This window comes from Mytilus galloprovincialis, chromosome 2 (genome assembly GCF_965363235.1).
Source record: "Mytilus galloprovincialis chromosome 2, xbMytGall1.hap1.1, whole genome shotgun sequence".
Lineage (NCBI taxonomy): Eukaryota > Metazoa > Mollusca > Bivalvia > Mytilida > Mytilidae > Mytilus > Mytilus galloprovincialis.
This window is the reverse complement of record NC_134839.1, coordinates 88223589-88245709: the sequence shown is the minus strand read 5'-3', so window position 1 is coordinate 88245709 and position 22121 is coordinate 88223589. Positions and strand designations below refer to the sequence as shown.

The 22121-nt window shown below is 31.5% G+C and overlaps 1 protein-coding gene across 2 annotated transcripts in view; it reads right to left on the bottom strand.

Annotated features, from left to right (window-relative positions):
* The window catches only part of LOC143064757 (stimulated by retinoic acid gene 6 protein-like), a 64809-nt gene extending 43849 nt beyond the window's left edge, over positions 1–20960 (bottom strand). The window contains exons 1-4 of one of the 2 annotated variants that reach the window (XM_076237829.1): positions 20872–20960; positions 6386–6404; positions 4733–4808; positions 1495–1562 (exon numbers count right to left, since the gene is read on the bottom strand). In XM_076237829.1, coding sequence (XP_076093944.1) covers positions 1495–1562; positions 4733–4808; positions 6386–6387 — 146 coding nt within the window. In that variant the 5' untranslated portion in view covers positions 6388–6404; positions 20872–20960. Of the gene's footprint in view, positions 1–1494; positions 1563–4732; positions 4809–6385; positions 6405–20680; positions 20812–20871 lie in introns of those variants that run through there. The other variant, XM_076237831.1, reaches the window with a different exon arrangement.
* Between the last annotated feature and the right edge of the window lie 1161 nt (positions 20961–22121).

Genomic DNA, 22121 nt, shown 5'->3' with positions numbered 1-22121 from the left:
TCACCAAAAAGTATACAGATCATTTGACCATCATAAAAAAACAACTATATTAAGTTTCATGAAATTTAGATAAGTCGTTCTCAAGTTATGGTGCCACATGTTTACGCCGGACAGACAGACGGACAGACAGACGGACGGACGGACGGACACCGGACATTTGTAAACCATAATACGTCCCGTCAAAATTTTGACGGGCGTATAAAAATGAAACATTAGTATTTTTATTATTCAATCCTTTTTTATATAAAAAAAAAAAAAGAAAAGTCAAACAAAAATCATATTTTCTTTTATAGATAACAACAACTATAGGGCACGTTACATTCTTCAAAAATTTGAAAAATAAGATATGATACGTTGTATTCATTAATATTTGTAAGATTTCGTGGTTGAACCACGAATTTCAATACTCAAAAAGTTGGAATTTTCTTTAAGCTGACATCAAAAATATTTCAGGATTTTTTCCTTAACAATTCAAGAAAATTGGTACCAACGAAAATAAATGAAACCACAGTATGTCTATTGGAACACAACATGCTACAATTCTGGATGGCACAAATCTACTTGAAGACAGTCAAATCAAGTAGAAAAAGTTAACATCATCATGCACTTCTCATTCTGGGATAATGATGATTTTATCATACTATAGAAATATGTTTAATCTTATAAATTGAAAATATCCCATTGAAATTAAAATAAAGATACCAAAGTTACAGTATGTCTGTCTCATATCCTGGAAATTGACAGTGGAAAGCTGTTTTATCTTTGTGTTGCATTTCATTTAGGTTCGTGATCAGTTTTCTATGAAGTGTGTTATCATGGTCTATTCTCCGTAATCCGATTTTTTGGGGCTGTCAGTTTTTTTTTATCAACATTAGTTATAAATGTCTCAATGAATCCCCCGTCTCTTTCTTTTTTAACAGCATCTGTGTATTGGATGAATATCTCCATTTTGAAGAAAAAAATTACCTCGTTTCCAGAAAAAAAATATCTTGATAAAGTGGCTTTCAGGACATAATCTTAAGTTAAAATTGAAATCATCTCTTCACACATTTAACGGGCAACAGAATTGTATTATGTGGACTATTATAGGGCATCTATATCATAATAGATTACCAGAGATTGCGGTCCTTGGTAACAATTTGATGGGTTTGAATTGTTGAATCTATAGTTTTGTGTGTGATGTTCATTGTACTGTGCACTCTTATTGTGCCTATTACCTTCTTTTTCAGTGTCTTTCGTTGGCTTTTTGTTTTGTTTGCCTTATTAATATTTTATGTCGGTTTTATGAAATAAAAATTCAGATAATTGTCATTATATAAAAAAGGTAATGGTTTCGTTTCTGAAATAAATAATAAGTACGCTATTCCATTCATTTTAAATCCATTCTTTCAGGAACAGAATTGTTTGCAAACGATGTCTGATACCCATCTGTTAAATCATTTTAATTTGTTATACGAATGTTATAGAAGATGAATATTCAGTTGGAATACTTACACTACAATACCTGGTCTTCCTCCCCGTTTGTTTGTTTCAAAAAAGGAAAGAAAAATTGAAAGTAAAATCTGAAAAATAAGAATATCTTGTTGTACAGTTGTATCAGAGTATGTATGTAAATGTGCGTTAACAAGTCTTCGGTGGTATTGTCTTGATGTTACCTTTGAATGAAAATATCAGTTTACAGAATTGAGCACGGTCACATGTTCTATTTCTAAGGAGCTTTAAATGTGTTTCTAGAGATTCAGTATTTTTTTTAAATACTGGGAAGTGTATCCCCTTTACAATTTGCATTTAAGGGGAAAGTCTGTTTATCAATAATATACTAAATCATTCCGGTCAATACCACAGTACGAAAGCAATGACAGGTCTATTATTAATTCGATTACTAGTTTAAGATGCATACCCACTTTGTGGAAAGTCAAATTTTAGCTACAGCAAACATACAAAAAAAGGAAAAAAATCAAAAACAAAAAAGCGTACAAAAATTAGATGGTTCTGGTAAGTATTATTTTTTGGGGTCAATAATGCTTTGAATGAACATGATGAATGCACAGTTGTAGCTTGCATCTTCAAGATTTTAGATACCTTCTTCATTTGAGGATGTAGCAAAGCTCTTATGTGTTTATACAGTACATAATAGATGTGATAGATTTGCAAATAATAATTTAATATAGGTAAAATCCAATGATATGAAATATAGAAAAACATTTATACAGAATTACAACAAAAATACAAAACAGAAGTACAATTGTATATATAATGCATATAGGCCATAAAGAATAAGATTCATAAAATCTCCATAAGTCATTAAAGCGCATTTTATTATTATTGTGTTTTATACCATATACCACTTAAGAAACTGACATAAACTCCAACGTATATATCTTTATATTATTACCCTATGTTTCGTTTTTTTGCTCATATGTCTACACGTCTGAAATTATATTGAACCAGTAATGGAAAAAAAGTAAAAACAAAAAAATACTGAACTCCGAGGAAATTCAAAACGGAAAGTCCCTAATCAAATGGCTAGATCAAAACCTCATACACATCAAAATAATCGATAACAACTGTCATATTTCTAACTTGGTACAGGCATTTTCCTCTGAAGAAAATAGTGGATTTAACCTGGTTTTATTATAACTAGCTAAACCTCTAACTTGTATGACAGTCGCATCATTTTCAATTAATTACAAGCATTCTTTCAAAATATATACATTAGCTTGGTACAGGTAGTCCCTGGAATAGCAAGATGGCAATATTGTTTCAATAGTTTAACACTAAAGCGACATGCCACAATGCTGTGACAATAACCACATAGATGTTTCAAGTTTTTGTTGCATGGGTTATTGAAATAATATTATCCTTACAGATAAATGCGGTTGGTATGTGACTACAATTGAAGATCCCATAGTGTCCATTTATAAAAAGGGGGTATACCGTTTCAATCCTGTCTGTACGTTATATATGCCTTATGAAACTGTCCTTTCAGTTTTCTCACGGACTATAAGTCAGAGATTCTTGAAAGTTCGTATTTTTGTCTTTTCCCTTGTAGCTATATATATAATGATTTCTTTAATAAAATATGCTAACAGTGATCTCTGAGAGTGTTACCAGATAAGTAGCTCATTAAATTGGCATGTAAATACCGAAATTATTTTATTGGTCTATATTTTGTTGTTCTCAATCTTCGAATATAATATTGAATTATAGAATGTTCCTCCTGCATGCATTCTCTGATTTTTTTTTGTCCGTTTTTTTTTTTACAGTTTTTGGTTTTATCGGTTTTATAAGCTTTTATAAGCTTTTTAGAGGTTGTATTAAGTTCTGGATTTTTAAACGTGAATATCTGAATCATCACTGAGGAGATTATAATTGTGACCTCCAACGGATGTATAACGGACAAGCAACGGATACAAAACGAAAAAAGAACGGACGAGTACCTTAAAAAACGAACGCCTACCGGACGTTCAACAGACACTTTATCCGTTTGAACATGCTCAAAATTTTACACCGGGCAGAACGGACGTCGAAAGGTAAAACAGACACTAAACGGAAATGAAACTGATATGGACGGATAACTAACGGATGAGAACGGACGTCTTACAGACATGAACGGGTTCAAAAAAAGTTATCCGTTCGGGGTACGTTCGCGCTATCCGATACTTATCAATTATATATAGGCTAAACAAACTTTTCAACTTTCTTTGGAAAAGTAACGGTTCCATTCATCTATATGGAACACATATATATCTATGAAGCATAGGTGGTCGTGTGGTCTATCTCGTCTGATATAGTGCAAGGCGATTTAGTGTCACTTTATTTAGTAGCACGAGTTCGAATCCCGGCGAGGGAAGAACAAAAAATTCGCGAAAGCAAATTAACAGGTCTAACATTGTTGGGCTGATGTTAAGACGAATTATATATATATACATATACATAAAATTAAACATATATATTTTGATAAATAAAAAAAAACTTGGTACAGATAATATAGTTTAAAAGTAAAAAAAACACAAAAAATATCACATCATAAATCGAACATTGTTTCTGTTAGCAGGAAAATGCGGTGAAAGCGCTAACAGAAACAATGTTCGATTTATGATGTGATCTTTTGTGTTTTTTACTTTAAAACTATATATTTATACTGACATATGTGAAATAATGTCTTTTGAATTATAATTTTATTGTTTCTGTTCAAATTATTTTCATTAGATTTTTTTCAAAACTCGGATAAGTTTCCAGTATAAACACGTATCTATGGTTGAAGACCATAAGTTGCTATATAACCTAGGGTATGGAACGCCAAAACTGTCTTGTTATGCCAGTTTTCATTATATGATGTGCATTTACCCTTACATGATGAGCACTTGTCAGTATATGATGTGCAAAGATACTTATATGATGTTCAAATATATTTCAACACGATCTTGATAGTAATTCAGTTATGACAAACATCTTTTTTAGTTTACTAAAAAAAAAAGACTTAAAGCAAGAATCCAAATGAATTCATACCCCATTCTCGCCTCGTTTTTGTCTTTACATTAATTAGTAAAAGCAGAGTAAAACCCAATTTGGGATAATTGGGACAAATGTTAACCTTTAAATAAAGATATGTACCAATTTTAGGGACCTCAAGTTCATGATAAGGTACCGTTACAAAACTTTAACCTGATGTATTTTTCACCGCATAGGACATGTCATTTATATTGTTGATTTATGTGAATCTACTTACAGCTATGCCCAGTGCCCCAAGTGATAGGCCCGTTGTTGTATCATTGGAAGAGACATCGGTAACATTGTTTGTAGACCTAAAATATAAATAAAACACATTATATGAAGCTTGATTTAAATTGAAATCACACCTTTACGTGTACTGCTAAGACTAATAGATGGTTGTTGCTATCCAAAAATGCCTTGAAGCACGGAATATATAGCGACAAAACTGTTAACAAACACACTGAATTGAAATCTTTCAGAATAGTAGAATAGGGAAATTTGAAATATAAACGCAATAGAGGCCCGAAGGTCTTGTTTCGGTTATATGCCGTATATAAATTAACTCATTTTTGTTAACAACCGTAGTAACTTTTCGAATTAACTTGATAAATACTTCCTTTAGCAAACATTTTGTAGTAATTATGGTATTTTGTTTTTTGTTAAAATGTTTGCTGGTGTTAGGGTCATGTATATCACAACTATAAACGTCATTTTAATCCTACCAAGAACTTTTGGTAGCTTCTAGATATTCACAAGAAATGTCATATTTTTTTTATTTTTATGCATGAAAACATGTTTGCTGCTGATATGTGTTTCAGAATTATTTTTTTTTCTCAAAATTTCAAAATTTGACAGCTATCTGAACTTAACAGGTATTTTCCAGTATATTCATACATACATGTTTCAGATCTATACTAGTCAACAAAAGAAACGATACACGACTTTTTTTCAAATTAAAGATGAAGTTTTCCGTTTATAGAACTTATATTGAAGGTAGTAATATTTAATGACCATTGAAATATAGATCCGTTTAAAAAAATATTTTTTTGCTCTCATTACGTCAATTGGCGAAATTCTTTTTTTTTGACAAAATTTACATAAATCGACAATTTTAAAAACAGTAGTTCCAACTAATGATGCCAACCTCTCATTTAAAAATAAAGACAATGTTTGCCATCAATTCTTTTTAAATCGTTACGGTAGTTTCCTTGTTTATTTGTAAAGCAACAAGAAATCGTTAAAATGTAAACATTATCAATTGATTTACCATTGTCAGTTTGTGTAAAGAGAATTTAAAAAAAACCGTTAATACTCTTAAAACTCATCCGAAAGGTTCCAAATTTACAGGGTGTTAATTTCATATCTAAAACATTGATTTGAGACGAAAACATTTTTTTTAATTTTTTTTTATTTTTTGAGATTTCAAAAAAACACTTTGTACCAAAAATTAAAAATAAAACCAATACTTTAACCCATTAGTAACAATATGAACATTACTTGATTAGAATATTGAATATTTTTAAACAAATTTGAAAATTCATTTAGAACTTAAAAATTATGTGTCGATTTTGTGTTTGTTCCACAAAAATTATTTGCACCCTATGATCGTTTACATGGAATTTAGTTACTTTCCGACAGGTTTTGATTTTCATTATCATATGTGCATACATTGCAAATGAAAGCTTTTTACAATAGTGTATCTCGTTTTGTGTTAGTTTTAATGCTTTTTGATAAATTTTATTCTAAAGTCGTGTATTGTTTCTTTTGTTGACTAGTATATATGGAATAAAGCGCATTTTAAAAAATGAGAATAATATTTACAATCAATTATAGTTCATATTTCAAATAATTGCTTATCATTTCAGCAATTTGTCTGATGAATACTTACATGACCTGCTATCTTTATACTGAAAAAAAAAAACCACAAAATAATGACTCGGAGATAAATAAAATAATTATGTCATCAGTAATTTAAATGCTAATGGTTACAAGAGCGCAATTATTCGTAATGCATTTTCCATAGGGTACCACTAGTGTTCCGTATTTTTTTTCTCGAAGACTACACAAACTAGGGAAAAACGGGTAGCAGTTCCTGTTACTAGAAATGCCAGTGTTGCATTACAACCAGGAAAATATATAGGGTCATTCGGCTCAAATTGACTTAAAATGCTGTTGAAAAAGATCGTCTACTTTTTTCGCTTAATGAAAAAGGCATATTTCGATTAAATGTAATTCCAATCCTGTATCAACCAATCAGAAGCCGTATAGGATTCTATTGTGAGTACCATCTTGGGGGTAAAGAACTTGCCGGTAAAATGTAAACATATAATTGCGCTCTTGTAACCTATAGATACGATTCACCCCACAACAACAAAAGTTATGAATTTCATCCATACTTTATTGAATGTAATGTATCTATTGCATCGGCTAAGACATTGATTATTGCTTCGTCTTGTCTTTGTAGAACCCATTGATTCCCCTTTATTTGATACTGTGACTCATAAACCCCAGTTGTGTGGTTTTGAAAATCTTAAATCTTCAAATATATTCAGAGAATTTGTTCAATGACCAAACAGTTGTGACTGTCTTTAAAACACACGATAAGAATAGAACAAAACCGTGACTAAAGCAATTCCTAATTGGAGTCAACCTTGCAGTCATTCCCTAAATAGTTTTTATTGCAGAAACGATGGTTGTATAAAAGCTGTTTAGAAATTAAAGTTTAATTTAGGAACTGATTATTCTACAAAATAACAAAAAGGGTTTATTAGATTTTGAAATATTTCTAGATACAGAGATCGGATAATGTATTGACATTACTATCCTGTTTAACTGCACATATTTCATATGTACAAGTATTGGGAATTTTTTTTCTTATCAAACAAAGTATAAAAAGAAAACATATTTTAAGTGGCGAAAGATACCAAAGGGACATCCGAACTCATAAGTCGAGAATTAAGTGAAAACGCTTAAAAAGAAATATTGAAACAGACAAACAACTGGAAAATCACCAAAGACTGAGCATCACGCACAACAAAAATTAAAATGGGTGTGATTTTGACATTGACGATAGACGGACATGTATAACTAACAATAATTAGTGATATGAACTATATCATTGTGTTTTTTTGTAAAATTGTTTGATTTAAGATTAAAACACAGAAATGACTGCTGTACCCATATTTTGACTATTTTATTTATTTTGTCTGTTTTGTTACGCATCGTTGTAAATATAACGGAATTTGATGAGACTGTTGTAAAAGTGAGAGGTTTAGCGCTATAAAACCAGGTTAAATCCACCATTTTTTACATTTGAAAATGCCTGTACCAAGTCAGGAATATGACAAGTTGTTGTCCATTCGTTTGATGTGTTTTGTCATTTGATTTTGCCATGTGATTAGGGAATTTCCGATTGAATTTTCCCCGGAGTTAAGTTTCTTTTTTATTTTAATTTTTTTCATTGGGTGGAACATATTAAGCAAAACTCAACCGATCTCAATTTTATCATCTTCAGCAGCGACGGCATTAAGATCATATCAACATTTAGTAAGATTTTTTTAATTTTTTATAGCATAAAAGTAAAATCACAAAAACATCGAATTAGAGGAATATTGAAAACGGACAGTCCCTAATCAATGGCAAAATCAAAGGCTCAAACGCATCAAACGAATTGAAAAAAACTGTCATATTCCTGAATTAGTACATGTATTTTCTTATGTAGAAGGTACATGCATTTTCTTTTGCAGACAATTGTGTATTGAACATGGTTTTGTAGCTAGCTAAACCTCTCACTTGTATGGCAGTCGCATAAAATTCCATTATTGTGACAACGATGTGCAAAACAAAACAAACATACATACATAGAAAGTACAATTATCAAACATTGGGGTACAGCAGTCAACATTATGTTACACAAAAAGACATGTAGGCAAAACACATTAGCAAACATGAAAGACAAGAATACAAAATTTTAGCATATAACACAATAATACAATGACAGGATGTAAAAATACAGCGCCTGTATTTGAATTTTATCTATCTAGGGTCTATGCCTTAAATAATTTAGTAAGATTGCTTAAAAGATTTACAAATACATCTCGAGGTAAATAAAAAGTCATGTAATTTAGCTGTAATTGGAGAGTTTTGTCGTACTCCATTGCATATTGACATTGTTTGTTCTATTTGTAAGTTTTTGCACAGAATTAATGGTTTAGAAAAGGATCATTTGTTAAAACAAGCCCTATTCACAAGTATTCACACTCACACATGTTATACACTAAAATGCAGTCAAGTTTAGAGTTTTATAGTTCATTGATAACATTCTGTCGTATCACAAACAAACAACTTGTAACGTCTCATTTCATTGGCCGAAAGATTCAATTTCAACAACAATCGTAGTATGCATGTGAATTGACACACGTGACCGACAATGGAATGTACTATGTTACTACGAACGTAAATAGTTTACAAATCTTTAGTCAAAAGAATTAGATAAATGTTTTGTGAATTTCAAATAGTGGGGTCGAAATATTTATATAAATTAATATTCTTTGTTCTCAGTTTATGCATGCCTCAAAACAATTATCTTGTATCGAATTTTGAAAAATATATGGATAAAATAAAATACATGTGCCGCTTTTATACGAATGCATATAATAATTATGAACCATTTTAAATTTCTTTCTTACTAGCGCTACGTTATTATCCTGACCATGTTACATCGGCGAATATTATTTCTTTTGCATGTGTGGAACTAAATTATAAATAAATACTTGTGAGAAATGTCGCAGTTTATAAGGAATAATATAAGTGTAATGTTTTCGATTTTAATCGGATGAACATTTATCTTTTAATTTAATACCGTAAGAATAGAGCCTTGCATAACATGCTTGAACTATCCGCCAAAGTGATATGAAGTAATATTATTAATTCGTATATTTTAACAAATTTGATTCGTTTAGGGATAGTCACATGTTAAACTATATTTTCGAAGGTAGAGTGAAAACGGTGGATAGCAAAATGCATATTGACCTGCAAAAAGCATATTGCACGGTTATTTTTAGAATATCTAAAAACCGATATACTTTGTGACGTCATGTAATGGATTTCAGGATATTGTTTAAAAACGTTTTGAAACAAATGATATCTGAGATCGATTATTTGACGAAAAAAATCTTCAAATACATAAGCTGTCCAAAATATGAAATAACAACTAAAATGTTGTTATTGTCAAGGAGACAATGTAATATATCTATAAAATTCCAACAAACCTAAGTGACGATTTGATACAAATATTGTCGCAAATTAATAATATAACAAATATAGCCTTTGTATGAGGAGGTCAATACAGGATATATCGACCCAAAGAAGTATATCGACCTCGGACTTCGTCCTCAGTCAATATACTTCTTTCAGGTCAATATATCCTTGTATCGACCTCATACAAAGGCTATATTTGTATAATGAATGCGTATTTAAAATGAAATACAAAATCATCACATCGTATAATAAACCATAGATCTATATACTATGGAACGCCACAGCTGTCTTATGTGGAACTCTGATATTACTTTATGTTGTTTTATTATTACTTAATGATATTTTGTCTTTACTTAATATGGTTTTGACATTACGTAATGATGTTTTAATATAACTCAATATGGAATATTCATTACTTAATGATATTTCCATATTACACGATATGTTTTCGGATTGACTTGATATAGTTATGTCATAACTCAATATGGTTTTGTCATTACTCGATGTGGTTTCACCATTATCTAATATGGTTGTGTCATTAGTCAATGTGGTTGTGACTTAACGTAATGTAGTTGTTTCATTACATGATGTGGTTTTGTTATTTCGTATAGATGATTCGTCTATTCTTTATATGGTTTTAACATTACGTAATGATGTTTCAAAATTTGACGATTTTACACTACTTGATGTGTTTGTTTCATTATTTGATGTGGTCTTGTCATTCTTTAATGTGGACCTGTCATTCTTTGATGTGGTTATCCCATTACCTGAGGAGGTAAAACCACGTGACCAATTCGGAAAAACCTGTTCTATTTTTAGATAGATTTCAATGTTGTATGTGCCTTGAATGCGTGTGGCCATCCATCTAATTAGTGTTCAAATTAAAATTCGGGTTACTGTTTGAGTTAAACTTTGAGTTAGTTTTCGAATTGAAGTCATGCTTAGAATTAAAGTTCTAGTTACAATTGAGTTTCGAGTTGGACTTCGAGTTTGAGTCACACACTTTAATTTGTTTAATATGCTTTAATAATAATAATAATAATAATAATAGTAAAAATTTCTATAACGCCCTATATAACAATAAAATCGCTCTAAGGCGCTTTACATATATATATACATGATAAAAATATATTAAGTTAACCACAAAACAAAATGAAATAAAAAATGTTATGTTTAAAAGAACTAAAAACGTATATATGAAAGATATATGAACATAAATAATTATATTGATAGAAAAATAATAGAATTAAAATCAATAATAAGTACAAAAAAAAAATAAAAATAATTAAAACATAGAAAGCGAAAATATATTAAAAATTTAGCAGAAAGATTATGATAAATAATTGAAATGGTCATGAAAACTTTTGCTAGAATAAAAATTGTACAAAGAAAACAAAAAAACAAAAATCACAGCACATTTTCAAATAAAAGGAATAAGAATTAAGATAACAGCTTATTAAACGCAAGTCTGTAAAAATATGTCTTCAATTGTTTTTTAAAACACTGAACAGATTTAGAGTGACGAATTTGTACAGGTAGATTGTTCCATAGGGTAGCGGCAGCACGATTAAATTGTCTTTCACCGTACGTTTTTGTTCGGACATGTGGCAGTTCGAGTCTAAGGCTGCCCTCTGATCGTAGTGCCCTAGTTGTTGTTTGGAGATGTAATGTAATGGATGAGTATCGCCAAAGATAAAGTTCAAATTAAAGTTCGAGTGGTTGTTCAGAGTTATTTGGTTTGAAAAAGGGGAACGGCAGACAATAATAAAAAAATAAAATCCTAAATTTTTTACAGTATTTCGGACATAATTGGGATATCCCCAAACCACTTGTTCCTGTTATGTGATCCGAAGTTCTCAAATAGAAGCGGTATTATAATATTTTTTTTTAATAGTCCACGGGACGCTGTGTCTCGCCTGATATTGCTGCTTTCAGTGTAAAAGCGTAATGTTGATCGGCTGTACATTCATCGGTCAAAACAATTTGAGTTTTTTTTCTGTAGATGCTTTTTCTTGATATTGAGGAAAAACTCCTATACTCCTTACCCCATAGTAAGCTATGAAGGGTCCCGAAATGACGCCACTTTCGACGACGTTATTGTGTCTATCTGCCGCTACATTGATGTCGCAGACTCGACACAAATCAAAAGACTAATATTTTTTGTTGACAAATGAGACACCTCAAATCAACTCACACTTAAATCACAGGAAAATCGGGGGAGGGGGGCTCGGACTAAGCGAAAAAGCATCAATACTATAAAATAAGAATTCTCCAAATTTGTTTAGCGTTAATGATCATTTGAACATATATACGAATATCAATCTTTTACTTTTAATCAATTGAATTCTCTGATCTATCTCGCACTAATTGCAAAACAAACTTTTTAGAATATCTGTTTCACATGTGACGACGAACATGTTCCAGTTGTCGGAACCATAATACCTCTATCTTTCACTCGAATGTGAACTTCCAAATAAAACCAAATCACTAGGTTTGTAATTTCGCGAATAACACGACGGGTGCCACACGTTGAGAAGAATCTCCTTACCTTTCTGGGGGACCCGAGATCACACCCGATGGATTTAAATTACCCAGTCATACCGACTCTATTGAGTCAGCCAATTTAACTGGTTTTTTTTAAGCCACCGCAACTTTACCGCAACTGATAGTTGGGGGCAATGTGTTTAACATTTGTCCTTCCGTCCGTCTTTCCGTCCCATTATGGGTATATAGTTATTCCGTATAACTCCTCAGTTTGAATCCTAGGAAGTTTCCCTTTACTATCTGTTTGTACATATATTAAAGGTGTGCTGCCTGTGGTCATGGTTTAATTTTTATTAATATGTGCTCTTTTGGGAGAATGTTGAGAGAAATTCCTAGCATTCAAACTGTAGGAGGAGTAATCTGGAAACGCCCTACTTATATATGCAAGTAAATTTCCCAAAAATGACAAAGGTCTGATGCTAGGAATTTATCACTCTGCTAGCTGTTTGTACATGTATTGAAGCTGTGCATGTGGTCAGGGTTTTTTCTTTTTATCATTTTTCCTCTTTTGGGAGAAAAATTGAACTTTGTCCTTTTTGGGGTATAAGCGGTTTAATGGGTGGAGTGCGGGGCATCACTTTGTTTAGTTTACATTTTTTTTATCGTGTTGTGCTGTTACACTACTGTTACAGTCCGATGTTTGCTCACATACATGTTAAACTCCGCCACATCCACTTTCTTTATGTACCTGCCCCAAGTCAAGGAGCATGAAGTTTAATTGTTGTCGTTGTATACATATGTGTCATATTTGTTTTTTTGTAAGATAGACCATTATTTTTTTCGTTTTTTTTTCACATAGTGCATGGTGGTCTTTTGTAGCTGACTATACAGAGTGTTGAAGGCTGTACGGTTGCCTATATATGATTTCTACATCCACTGCATTTAAACTCTTGTGGATAGTTGTCTCATTGACAATAACACCACATCTAACTTTATTTCAACTCCTATGTTGTGTTTTGTATACTTTAACATTGTTTATCTAGTACGCATATCCCTGAGCCCTCCTTTCGGAAGCCCGAGCAAAAGCCCTTGTTCCGCGATAGATAATTTAATTACGAACTCAAAAAGACACATAAAATAGCTCCAATTTCAACTCGAAATCTTAGTTAATCCAAATGAGACTTAAATTCGAATCTTACTCAAATTCAAAGTTGTAACTAGAACTCTGCCTTTAAATGTGACTCAAACGCGAAGTCCAACTCGAAACTCAATGCTGACTAGAACTTTAATTCTAAGCATGACTTCAATTCGAAAACTAACTCAAAGTTTAACTCAAACCGTAACCCGAACTTTAATTGGAATACTATTTAGATGGATGGCCACACGCATTCAAGGCACATACAACATGGAAATCTATCTAAAAATAGAACAGTTTTTTTCCGAATTGGTCACGTGGTTTTACCTCATCAAGTAATGGGAAAACCACATCAAAGAATGACAGGTCCACATCAAAGAATGACAAGACCACATCAAATAATGAAACAAACACATCAAGTAGTGTAAAATTGTCAAATTTTGAAACATCATTAAGTAATGTTAAAACCATTTATACTGCACTCGTTCTATTTGAGCAGTCAAAATGCGTTGACTGTATATTGCTATGTCATATACAGTCACTGACCCGATAACACTTTTCCTCATGAATATTTAAATAGAAGTTGCCGAAATAACATTAACTTATTCATACGACCTCTTGAACCTGTTCTTGTTTCCAATGCATACAACGATGAGTGGAACGACTCAACCTTGTTTCTTTTGCAATTATTGGAAAAACATATTTCATTTTAATATTTTTTGTTTGCAACCTATAAATCATTAATTTGTTATGCTTATGGTTGATATTTTAGTCCATACTCAAATGATTTCGTTCATCATCGAGTGTGGGTTTCAACAGGTAAATGTACATTTCATTGTGTTGTAAATTTCTCCGTGAGCATGATATGAGGCCTTTTTAAAGGGGATTTCCTCAAATATTTAAATCAAATAAATTACCTTAACGCATTAAACAACAATTGAAAATGTTTTTTTAGATTGCAGTATAAAGACAATAATAGTGCATTGACTTGACATATCAACGATATAAGGATTCGGCCCGAAACGGGGAAATAGCTCGGCACAGCCTCGCATTTCCCCGTTTCTAAGCCTCATCCTTATATCGTTGATATGTCAAGTCAATGCACTATTATTGTTTATATAAAGAATATACAAATCATCATTACGAAATAGCAAAACCACATCATGTAATGAAATTACTACATTACGTTAACTCACATACACATCAAGTAATGTTCAAACAACATTGACTAATGACTCAACCATATTAAATAATGGTGAAACCAAATCGAATTATGACAAAACCATATTGAGTCATGACATAACTATATCAAGTCAATCCGAAACCATATCGTGTAATATGGAAATATCATTAAGTAATGAATATTCCATATTGAGTTATATTAAAACATCATTACGTAATGTCAAAACCATATTAAGTAAAGACAAAATATCATTAAGTAATAATAAAACAACATAAAGTAATATCAGAGTTCCACATAAGACAGCTGTGGCGTTCCATATCTATGCTTCCACTGAGCCGTGGTTTGCCATCTCCATTTTTTTCTAAACAAAGCATTATGATTGGTTACATGTTTCTGAATTTACTTAAAATTTCGGGATTTTTTTTCTCAAAATCAAGTTATTTAAACTGAATCAGAAAAAATCACACTATCCTATGTCGAAAACATAAAACTTGCGAAAGAATACGAATAGTGAACAAGACAGTTTATAAAACAGACCCATTTACTACAAAAAAATCGAGCAACATCTTTAGTATGTAATTTGGTTATTTTGTAGTTTAGTACGGTTTCATTTCAAGTACAACGTTAATTCATTGAGTCCATTTAGAAAAAAAGACGGCAGGATGAACAACTTGGCAAAAAGAAAGGCAAGATGACAATTTTTGTGAACAAAGTCAGGATAAACTATTAAAAAAAGAAGGACTGAATAGACTGAAATTTAAAACGACGGGACAGAGATTCCAACTGATAACAAAATAAACTGGGCTCCCTAAAGGACGACATCAAAAGATCAATGCAGGATAAAAACAAAAACTAATTCAAATAGTTTGGTGGGTGGGGGTAAAAATTGCTTCATATTTTGTTTATTTGACATCGATTTTACATTTATCCATATTGGTCAAGCAATTTCTCCCAAATTAAGCTAAGAGGGGAAAAGGGGGGGGGGGTCAGTGAAAAAACTATGTAAATGAAGTTTTTTTTATCCTACATAAAACTTTTGATGTCGTCTCTTAATCTGTTGAATTAAATATTTCGATGTGAAAACTGTTAAGATTTAATGTTTAAAGTTTTATTATTGCACAAATTTATAAAATCAATATATTTTACATGCACATGTATAAAAGCTAGAATTGTCATTGGATAATCAAAAACAGAATCATGTATGCGAATACGACAATGGAAGCTGTTAACGACCTTGACCAGCTACATGAACATTGATCAGTTCATTCAACGTTATAGTACGTGTGTTCTATTTTCGCAGGTGTAAGGTCGAAAATTTTAATTGACCAATGAAAACGGTCGTAGTACGTGTGTTCTATTTTCGCAGGTGTAAGGTCGAAAATTTTAATTGACCAATGAAAACGGTCGTTCCTTAAAGAGTTAATTTAAAAGAAATTGTATGACTGATTATGTCGTACGACCTTTCGCAAAGCTTGATCGCAGTTAGGTAAGTCATCTTGGCATTCTAATATTGAATTTTTTTTTTTTTTTTTTTTTATTTTTTTTTTACTGGTCAGATGTTTTATTGGTGGAATGACAATATGACATATACATATATAACATAACTACTATCTCCCTTCGAAAATGTTCACTCCATTCTTTTCTAACAATGGCATATGAAACATGAATTTTTACATTTCATATTGAATTTTAAAATGTATTGATGTCGATATAGAAAGTATTGACGTTGAAAATTTGAAAATATTCTGATTAGTAGATATAGGATTTACTTGAAAGTTACTATAGACGATAATAAAAATGTTAAAAAGAGGAAAAATGCATACTTTATGTTTTGAATTTAAAAAATCTTTAAAAGTGAACTTATTATGTCAAGTTAATAAATTTCAATATCGAGAAACTCAATTTCGAATCAGTGCTCATCAGGCAGCTCTTGAGAGGTATATATAAAAAGATCTATAAAGATAAAATATGTTGTGTGCAGTGCAAAACTATGCAGGTTGAAGACGAGTTTTGTTTTATATGATAAAAAGCACGGGGTTTTATTCTTAATGAAGCCAGCACTTAATGTGAAAACGTTCCCTTATATGTCTTTATTTTAAACACCATCTAGTATGGGGTAGAGTTATTCAATCATTTATATTTGATGTAATATATCTTTAAAATTACTGTATAAATCATAATATGTATATGCTCAGAAATGGGCCCTTTCGTACTTTATTTGGCCTTTTTAACTTTTTTAAATTCGAGCGTCACTGATGAGTCTTTTGTAGACGAAACGCGCGTCAGGCATATATACTAAATTTGGTTCTGGTATCTATGATGAGTTTATTTAATTCGATTTAATAATTATCAATATTATTAATTCGTATATTTGAACAAATTTGATTCGTTTAGGGAGAGTCACATGTTAAACCATATTTCCGAAGGTAGAGAGAACACGGCGGATAGCAAAAAGCATTTTGCACAGAGCATATTGCACGGTTATTCTTAGAATATCTAATAAAAAACATTTACTTTGTGACGTCATGTAATGAATTCCAGGATATCTTTAAACGTTTTGATACAAATGATATCTGTGATCGATTATTTGACGAAAAAAGATGTCAAACAAACAAACAAAAAATTAGATAACAACTAATATGTTGTTATTGTCAAGGAGACAATATGATATATCTCAAACAAAATCAAATGACGATTTTGATACAAATATGCATAATGGTCTGAAATTAATATTATAACAAATATAGCCTTTGTATGAGGTCAATACAGGATATATCGACCCAAAGAAGTATATCGACCTCGGACTTCGTCCTCAGTCAACATACTTCTTTCAGGTCAATATATCCTTGTATCGCCTCATACAAAGGCTTCATCTGTATATTATGGACTTCTGACGAGGTCAATACGTTATATATGGACCTGTTCAGATTATATTGATCCAGGACGAGTTTCCGAGTGTCAATATGATATAACGTATTGACTGAATGAAAGTCCTTAATTCTTTATATTTCATATGTAAATAATGTATTAGGAACAACATCATAGCTTGTTGCGTTAGCTTTCTTGTATTGTCAGCGTTTGCATTTAACATAAATTTTTGAAATCTCCTTCTGATAAACTTGCAAATTTCTTTTTGTCTTCTGCAGCGCTTCCTCTGTGGTTGTTATATGTCACGTCATAACTTCATAAGTCTAAAGTAAGCAATATTTTAAAATTGACCACCAATACTGTAAACCATTTTATTTTCGCGGATACTTAATTTCGCGATTTTCTGAAGTTCAATAAGGAATGATCCAAGTATTACATATTCGCAACGATTAATATTCGCGTTATCTTTCTACTCGCGAAAGTCGAGAAAATAAATCGCTCGCGAAAATAAGATGGTTTAAGGTTCATGTGGACCCTATGGCGAAAATGGCAGTATTTTCACCTCAAAATTTACTCTGAGTACAGACAAACCTGCGCATTTGTAAAAAAAATCAGGCATAGCATGCCCTAGATAAATAATTTTTTAAATATGTTTTATGTGTAAGAAAAATAAAAACTTACCAGGATTTTGCCGTGCACTTTTTTTCATTCCTCCAGAAGGTGCCAAAATAAACTAAGTTGGGAAACAGGTTTGAGAACTTCCCCACAGGTAATAATTGAAGTGAGCTGTATTGCTTGACACGGACATGAGATGGACAATAGATATCTGACAATAATTGGTCATTTAAACTATGTACCTGAGTGGACCATATCAAGGTAAACTCAACTGTTTGTTAATTTTATCATCTAATGCAGGGACGAAAAAAAGTGTACGGAAAAATCCAGTTAAGTTATGAATTTTCTAAATCATACAATGCATTTGAATTCTATTTATCTAGGCATGCTATGCCTTAAAACTTTTCCAGATGCACAGGTTTGCCTGTACTAAAGAGTAAATTTTGAGGTGAAAATACGGCCATTTTAGCCATAGGGTCCACGTGAACCTTAAAGTATACATATAAATAGAAAAATAGCGTCAATATACGTAAAAAAAGAAACAAGGCTACAGATATGTAAAATAACCTCTCAAACACTTAATCGTCATATCCAATGAAAACAGTAGAATGCTTCACCATATGCAATAGATATTCTTAAACTTATTCTTTCCACATGCACATATTTTATTTTTGATACGCAGAGGTGATTTTGGGTGAAAACGCAGCCATTGTAGTCAAAAGGTCCACATGAACCTTTAAAATATTTAGGGTAAATTAAGTCAACAACATCATTTATAGATAAAGTGAGATCATCTTGATTAATAGTTGTGAAATATGATTATGTAGTAGAGAATTGATAAGAAGTAGTGGATTCGTAAACAATAATCAACGAGCGACTTAAGTCGCGAGTTGATTATCGTTTTCGAATCCACTACTTCTTATCAATTCTCTAGCTTAACCCATTTTTAGTAAAACGGCTATCTGTTTCATGATCTGACAATGAATCAACGGAATTTCATCAAAATAATATCGTATTTTGTCTTTTTTCTTCTCTAATAGCTGGAAATGATTAGATCCACACGGTTCACATTTATATTTAACTTAATATAAGTTCAATTTAACTTAAATGTGTTGTTATCTCCCCTTTTTATTACCAGATTTTATATTTTTAATTAAATATTTCATTTAATGTTTAATCATTACAAATAATTTATATTGATTGGATTTAAGTATTTATAATCCATTCAAAAAGACATATAATTAATATATGGAATTTTTGAAAATTGAAAAAAAATTAATTACCAACATTAAGAAACCTTTAATATTTACATATGTACTATTCAGCAACCCAATGAGCAAGTCAGTGTCGTTTAAATCTCCCATGTGAGTCAATTTACAACACACATTCAAAATGACTAAAAACTTTAAACATGAATGAAGTGTAAATTTCACAATAATACCACTGCACTAGACACTAGTTGATAATAAAATAGATGCCATGATTGGTCTGAATTGAAACATTTTATATAAATTTTGTGTAAACTGGTTCCCTTTCATTATGTTTTGAATATTTTAACGTTATTGCATTTGGCATCCATCGTCAATCAATTAATGAACTAGTATTATGTGTGGTACGCATTCTGAAACCCAAGCAGAATTGCTTTTGCTACAAATGTACAATATATAATAATGTCAAATTTGCAATGTAACATGTAAGCAGTTCATAGCCGTGATCGTCTAGTCGTTGGTACCGAAAGAAATTACTGTGATATTAACCGTGCCAAGTTCAAGCCTAGTACCCTGAATGATTATTTTTAGTTGTGTTTTTCTCTACCAAAATATAGTTTTTAATCTTAGAGGTATCTATATTTCATTTTTACCGCATAAAGTTGACGATTTTGTTTCTTGTTTTACCATCAAAGAAGTAGTTTTACAGTCGTAGCTTATCACACTTTATTCACATAGCAGTCAGTTATATGTTGATGTATATTTGAACCATTTATAATCAAACAGAGAAAATCTAAGTGATCATAGTATGATATCTTTATAATCCTAAAACCAAAAGTAAACATTTTTTTATGATGAAAAGGGAAAGGCCTTGTACGTTAAAAGTGACAAGTGTAATGTGTACATGCATGTTTATTTTATCAAGGAATTGTACTAATAAGTAATATTTACAATTCTTTGATTTCATGGTGTTTAAATATTTTATTCGATAACAAAAAGACATAAATACAGTTTATTGACATGCATTGACAGCTATACGCTATAAGAGTGATATTTAAATAACAAACTGTATCAGCACTCCTGGTCTAGTGGAATCATGCATAGACTACAGACTTTACAATCGAAAATACGCGCCAGTTCGAACCTTTCAATAATCATTGTTTTTGAGAGGATAACATATCGGAAGTTAAAAGTTTAAACTTATGATATAAGTTGTCTTAAGTTTACATGGTCGTCAATGGATTCTCGAAAAATAATCCACTGTTAGAACAATAGACTGACGGCAGAGAAATGGGTTAAGAAAGTATGAATTAAGTATTTTGTTAAAGTTCCACAGATATGATCCACTTAGTTAAAAAGAGTATTTTATAAAGTTTTTTGACAATTTGATTGAGGTTGTTGGCAAATTTCTTATTTATCAATTTGACTCACCTCGACCTTGTCTTTATTTTTAAGTTTGCAACGTTTGTTACAACTGTGAATTGTTTTATAACCGACACATATAAAATCTTGTAGATCCAATTTTGGGAAAACATCCTATTTAAACCACAAATGCACTAATGCAATGAATTATTTGAAAAATAAATACAGCATTAGTTACAATATTTTGATTCTATATTTACCTGTCTTTGACAATGTTTGATTTACTTCCTTTTTCCTTATCTAGGCCAATAATGTCAGAAAATGTATATGTGGGTGTGTTATGTAATCTTAAACAATAGACACTCTCCAATATTTAAACTAGTATATAATTCATGTTTTGCTAGCAACATGATCAAAGTGTCTATCTACTGTTTAAAGTTTTGAAGATAACAAATAAAAACGATTTTTTTTAAACCGTCATTGAAAAGCATAACTCCTTTCGCTCAATTAAGTTATTTGTAGAACTTGTATTGTTAATATTTTTTGTACTTTTTAAAATGTGTTGTAATTCAAGAAATATTGTGTGGAATAAAACAGGCCGCATATGGTAACGGTTTTGCTCATTGTTGAAGGTTGTACGGGTACCTTTAGATGCTAATACCAACGTTGTTTTTACAGTTCAGTTGTCTCATAGGCAATCATTCCGCAACTCCTTAATACTAAATAATTTAAGAAATATTATGTGGAATCAAATCGGCCGCATGGGAAAAAACTGTAAACGAGGTCTGGCAAGACGATACAAACCGACGGCATTTTTAATATTGGCAAGTAGGTGTTCTTCTGGTAACAGAAGTAACAAAAGTTCCTCTATGGAAAATTAGAGTGAACGAGGAGCACGAACCCACACTGACGCTAGGCCATAACTCGAATAACGCTTCCTCGGTACTCGGAGGATAAAATTCAAAACTGGTATTAAACAGTGATGAACCGGCCGCTCTGGTAAACAAGAGAAAGCCGTTTGTAAAAAACACAACTTCCCTGTGGTACCACAGTAGAATATTTTAACATATGGTCTAACGTAGAATTATAGGGTCATGACCCCCCTGTCATCTTGTCAGATCCCGCCAAATGAGAAGGTCTATACACTCTCATCCCCAAAGAAACGAGTTTACTACACCCTACTGAAATATAATTTATATTAGGAAATACTCGACGGTCCGTCAAGCCTGAATAAATTTCGATCTTGAGCTTTTATATTTGGGTGGCAAATTACAAGGCCATGATTTTCAATCTTCTTGAATATATTGAAGAGCTGCATTAACTCGTTTACGAGTAGAATTGATAGCCACCTGATTTTCTGACAAGTGCCAGTATCTACGAGGCAAAATTTCACTCCACACCAAGGAGAGATTTGGCAGTAACACATGTAATCGCATTATGTTCAACCTTAACTGATCAATAAGCTTTTTCCTTTGATTAAACCCAAAACTTAGAACCCAAATAGATTATA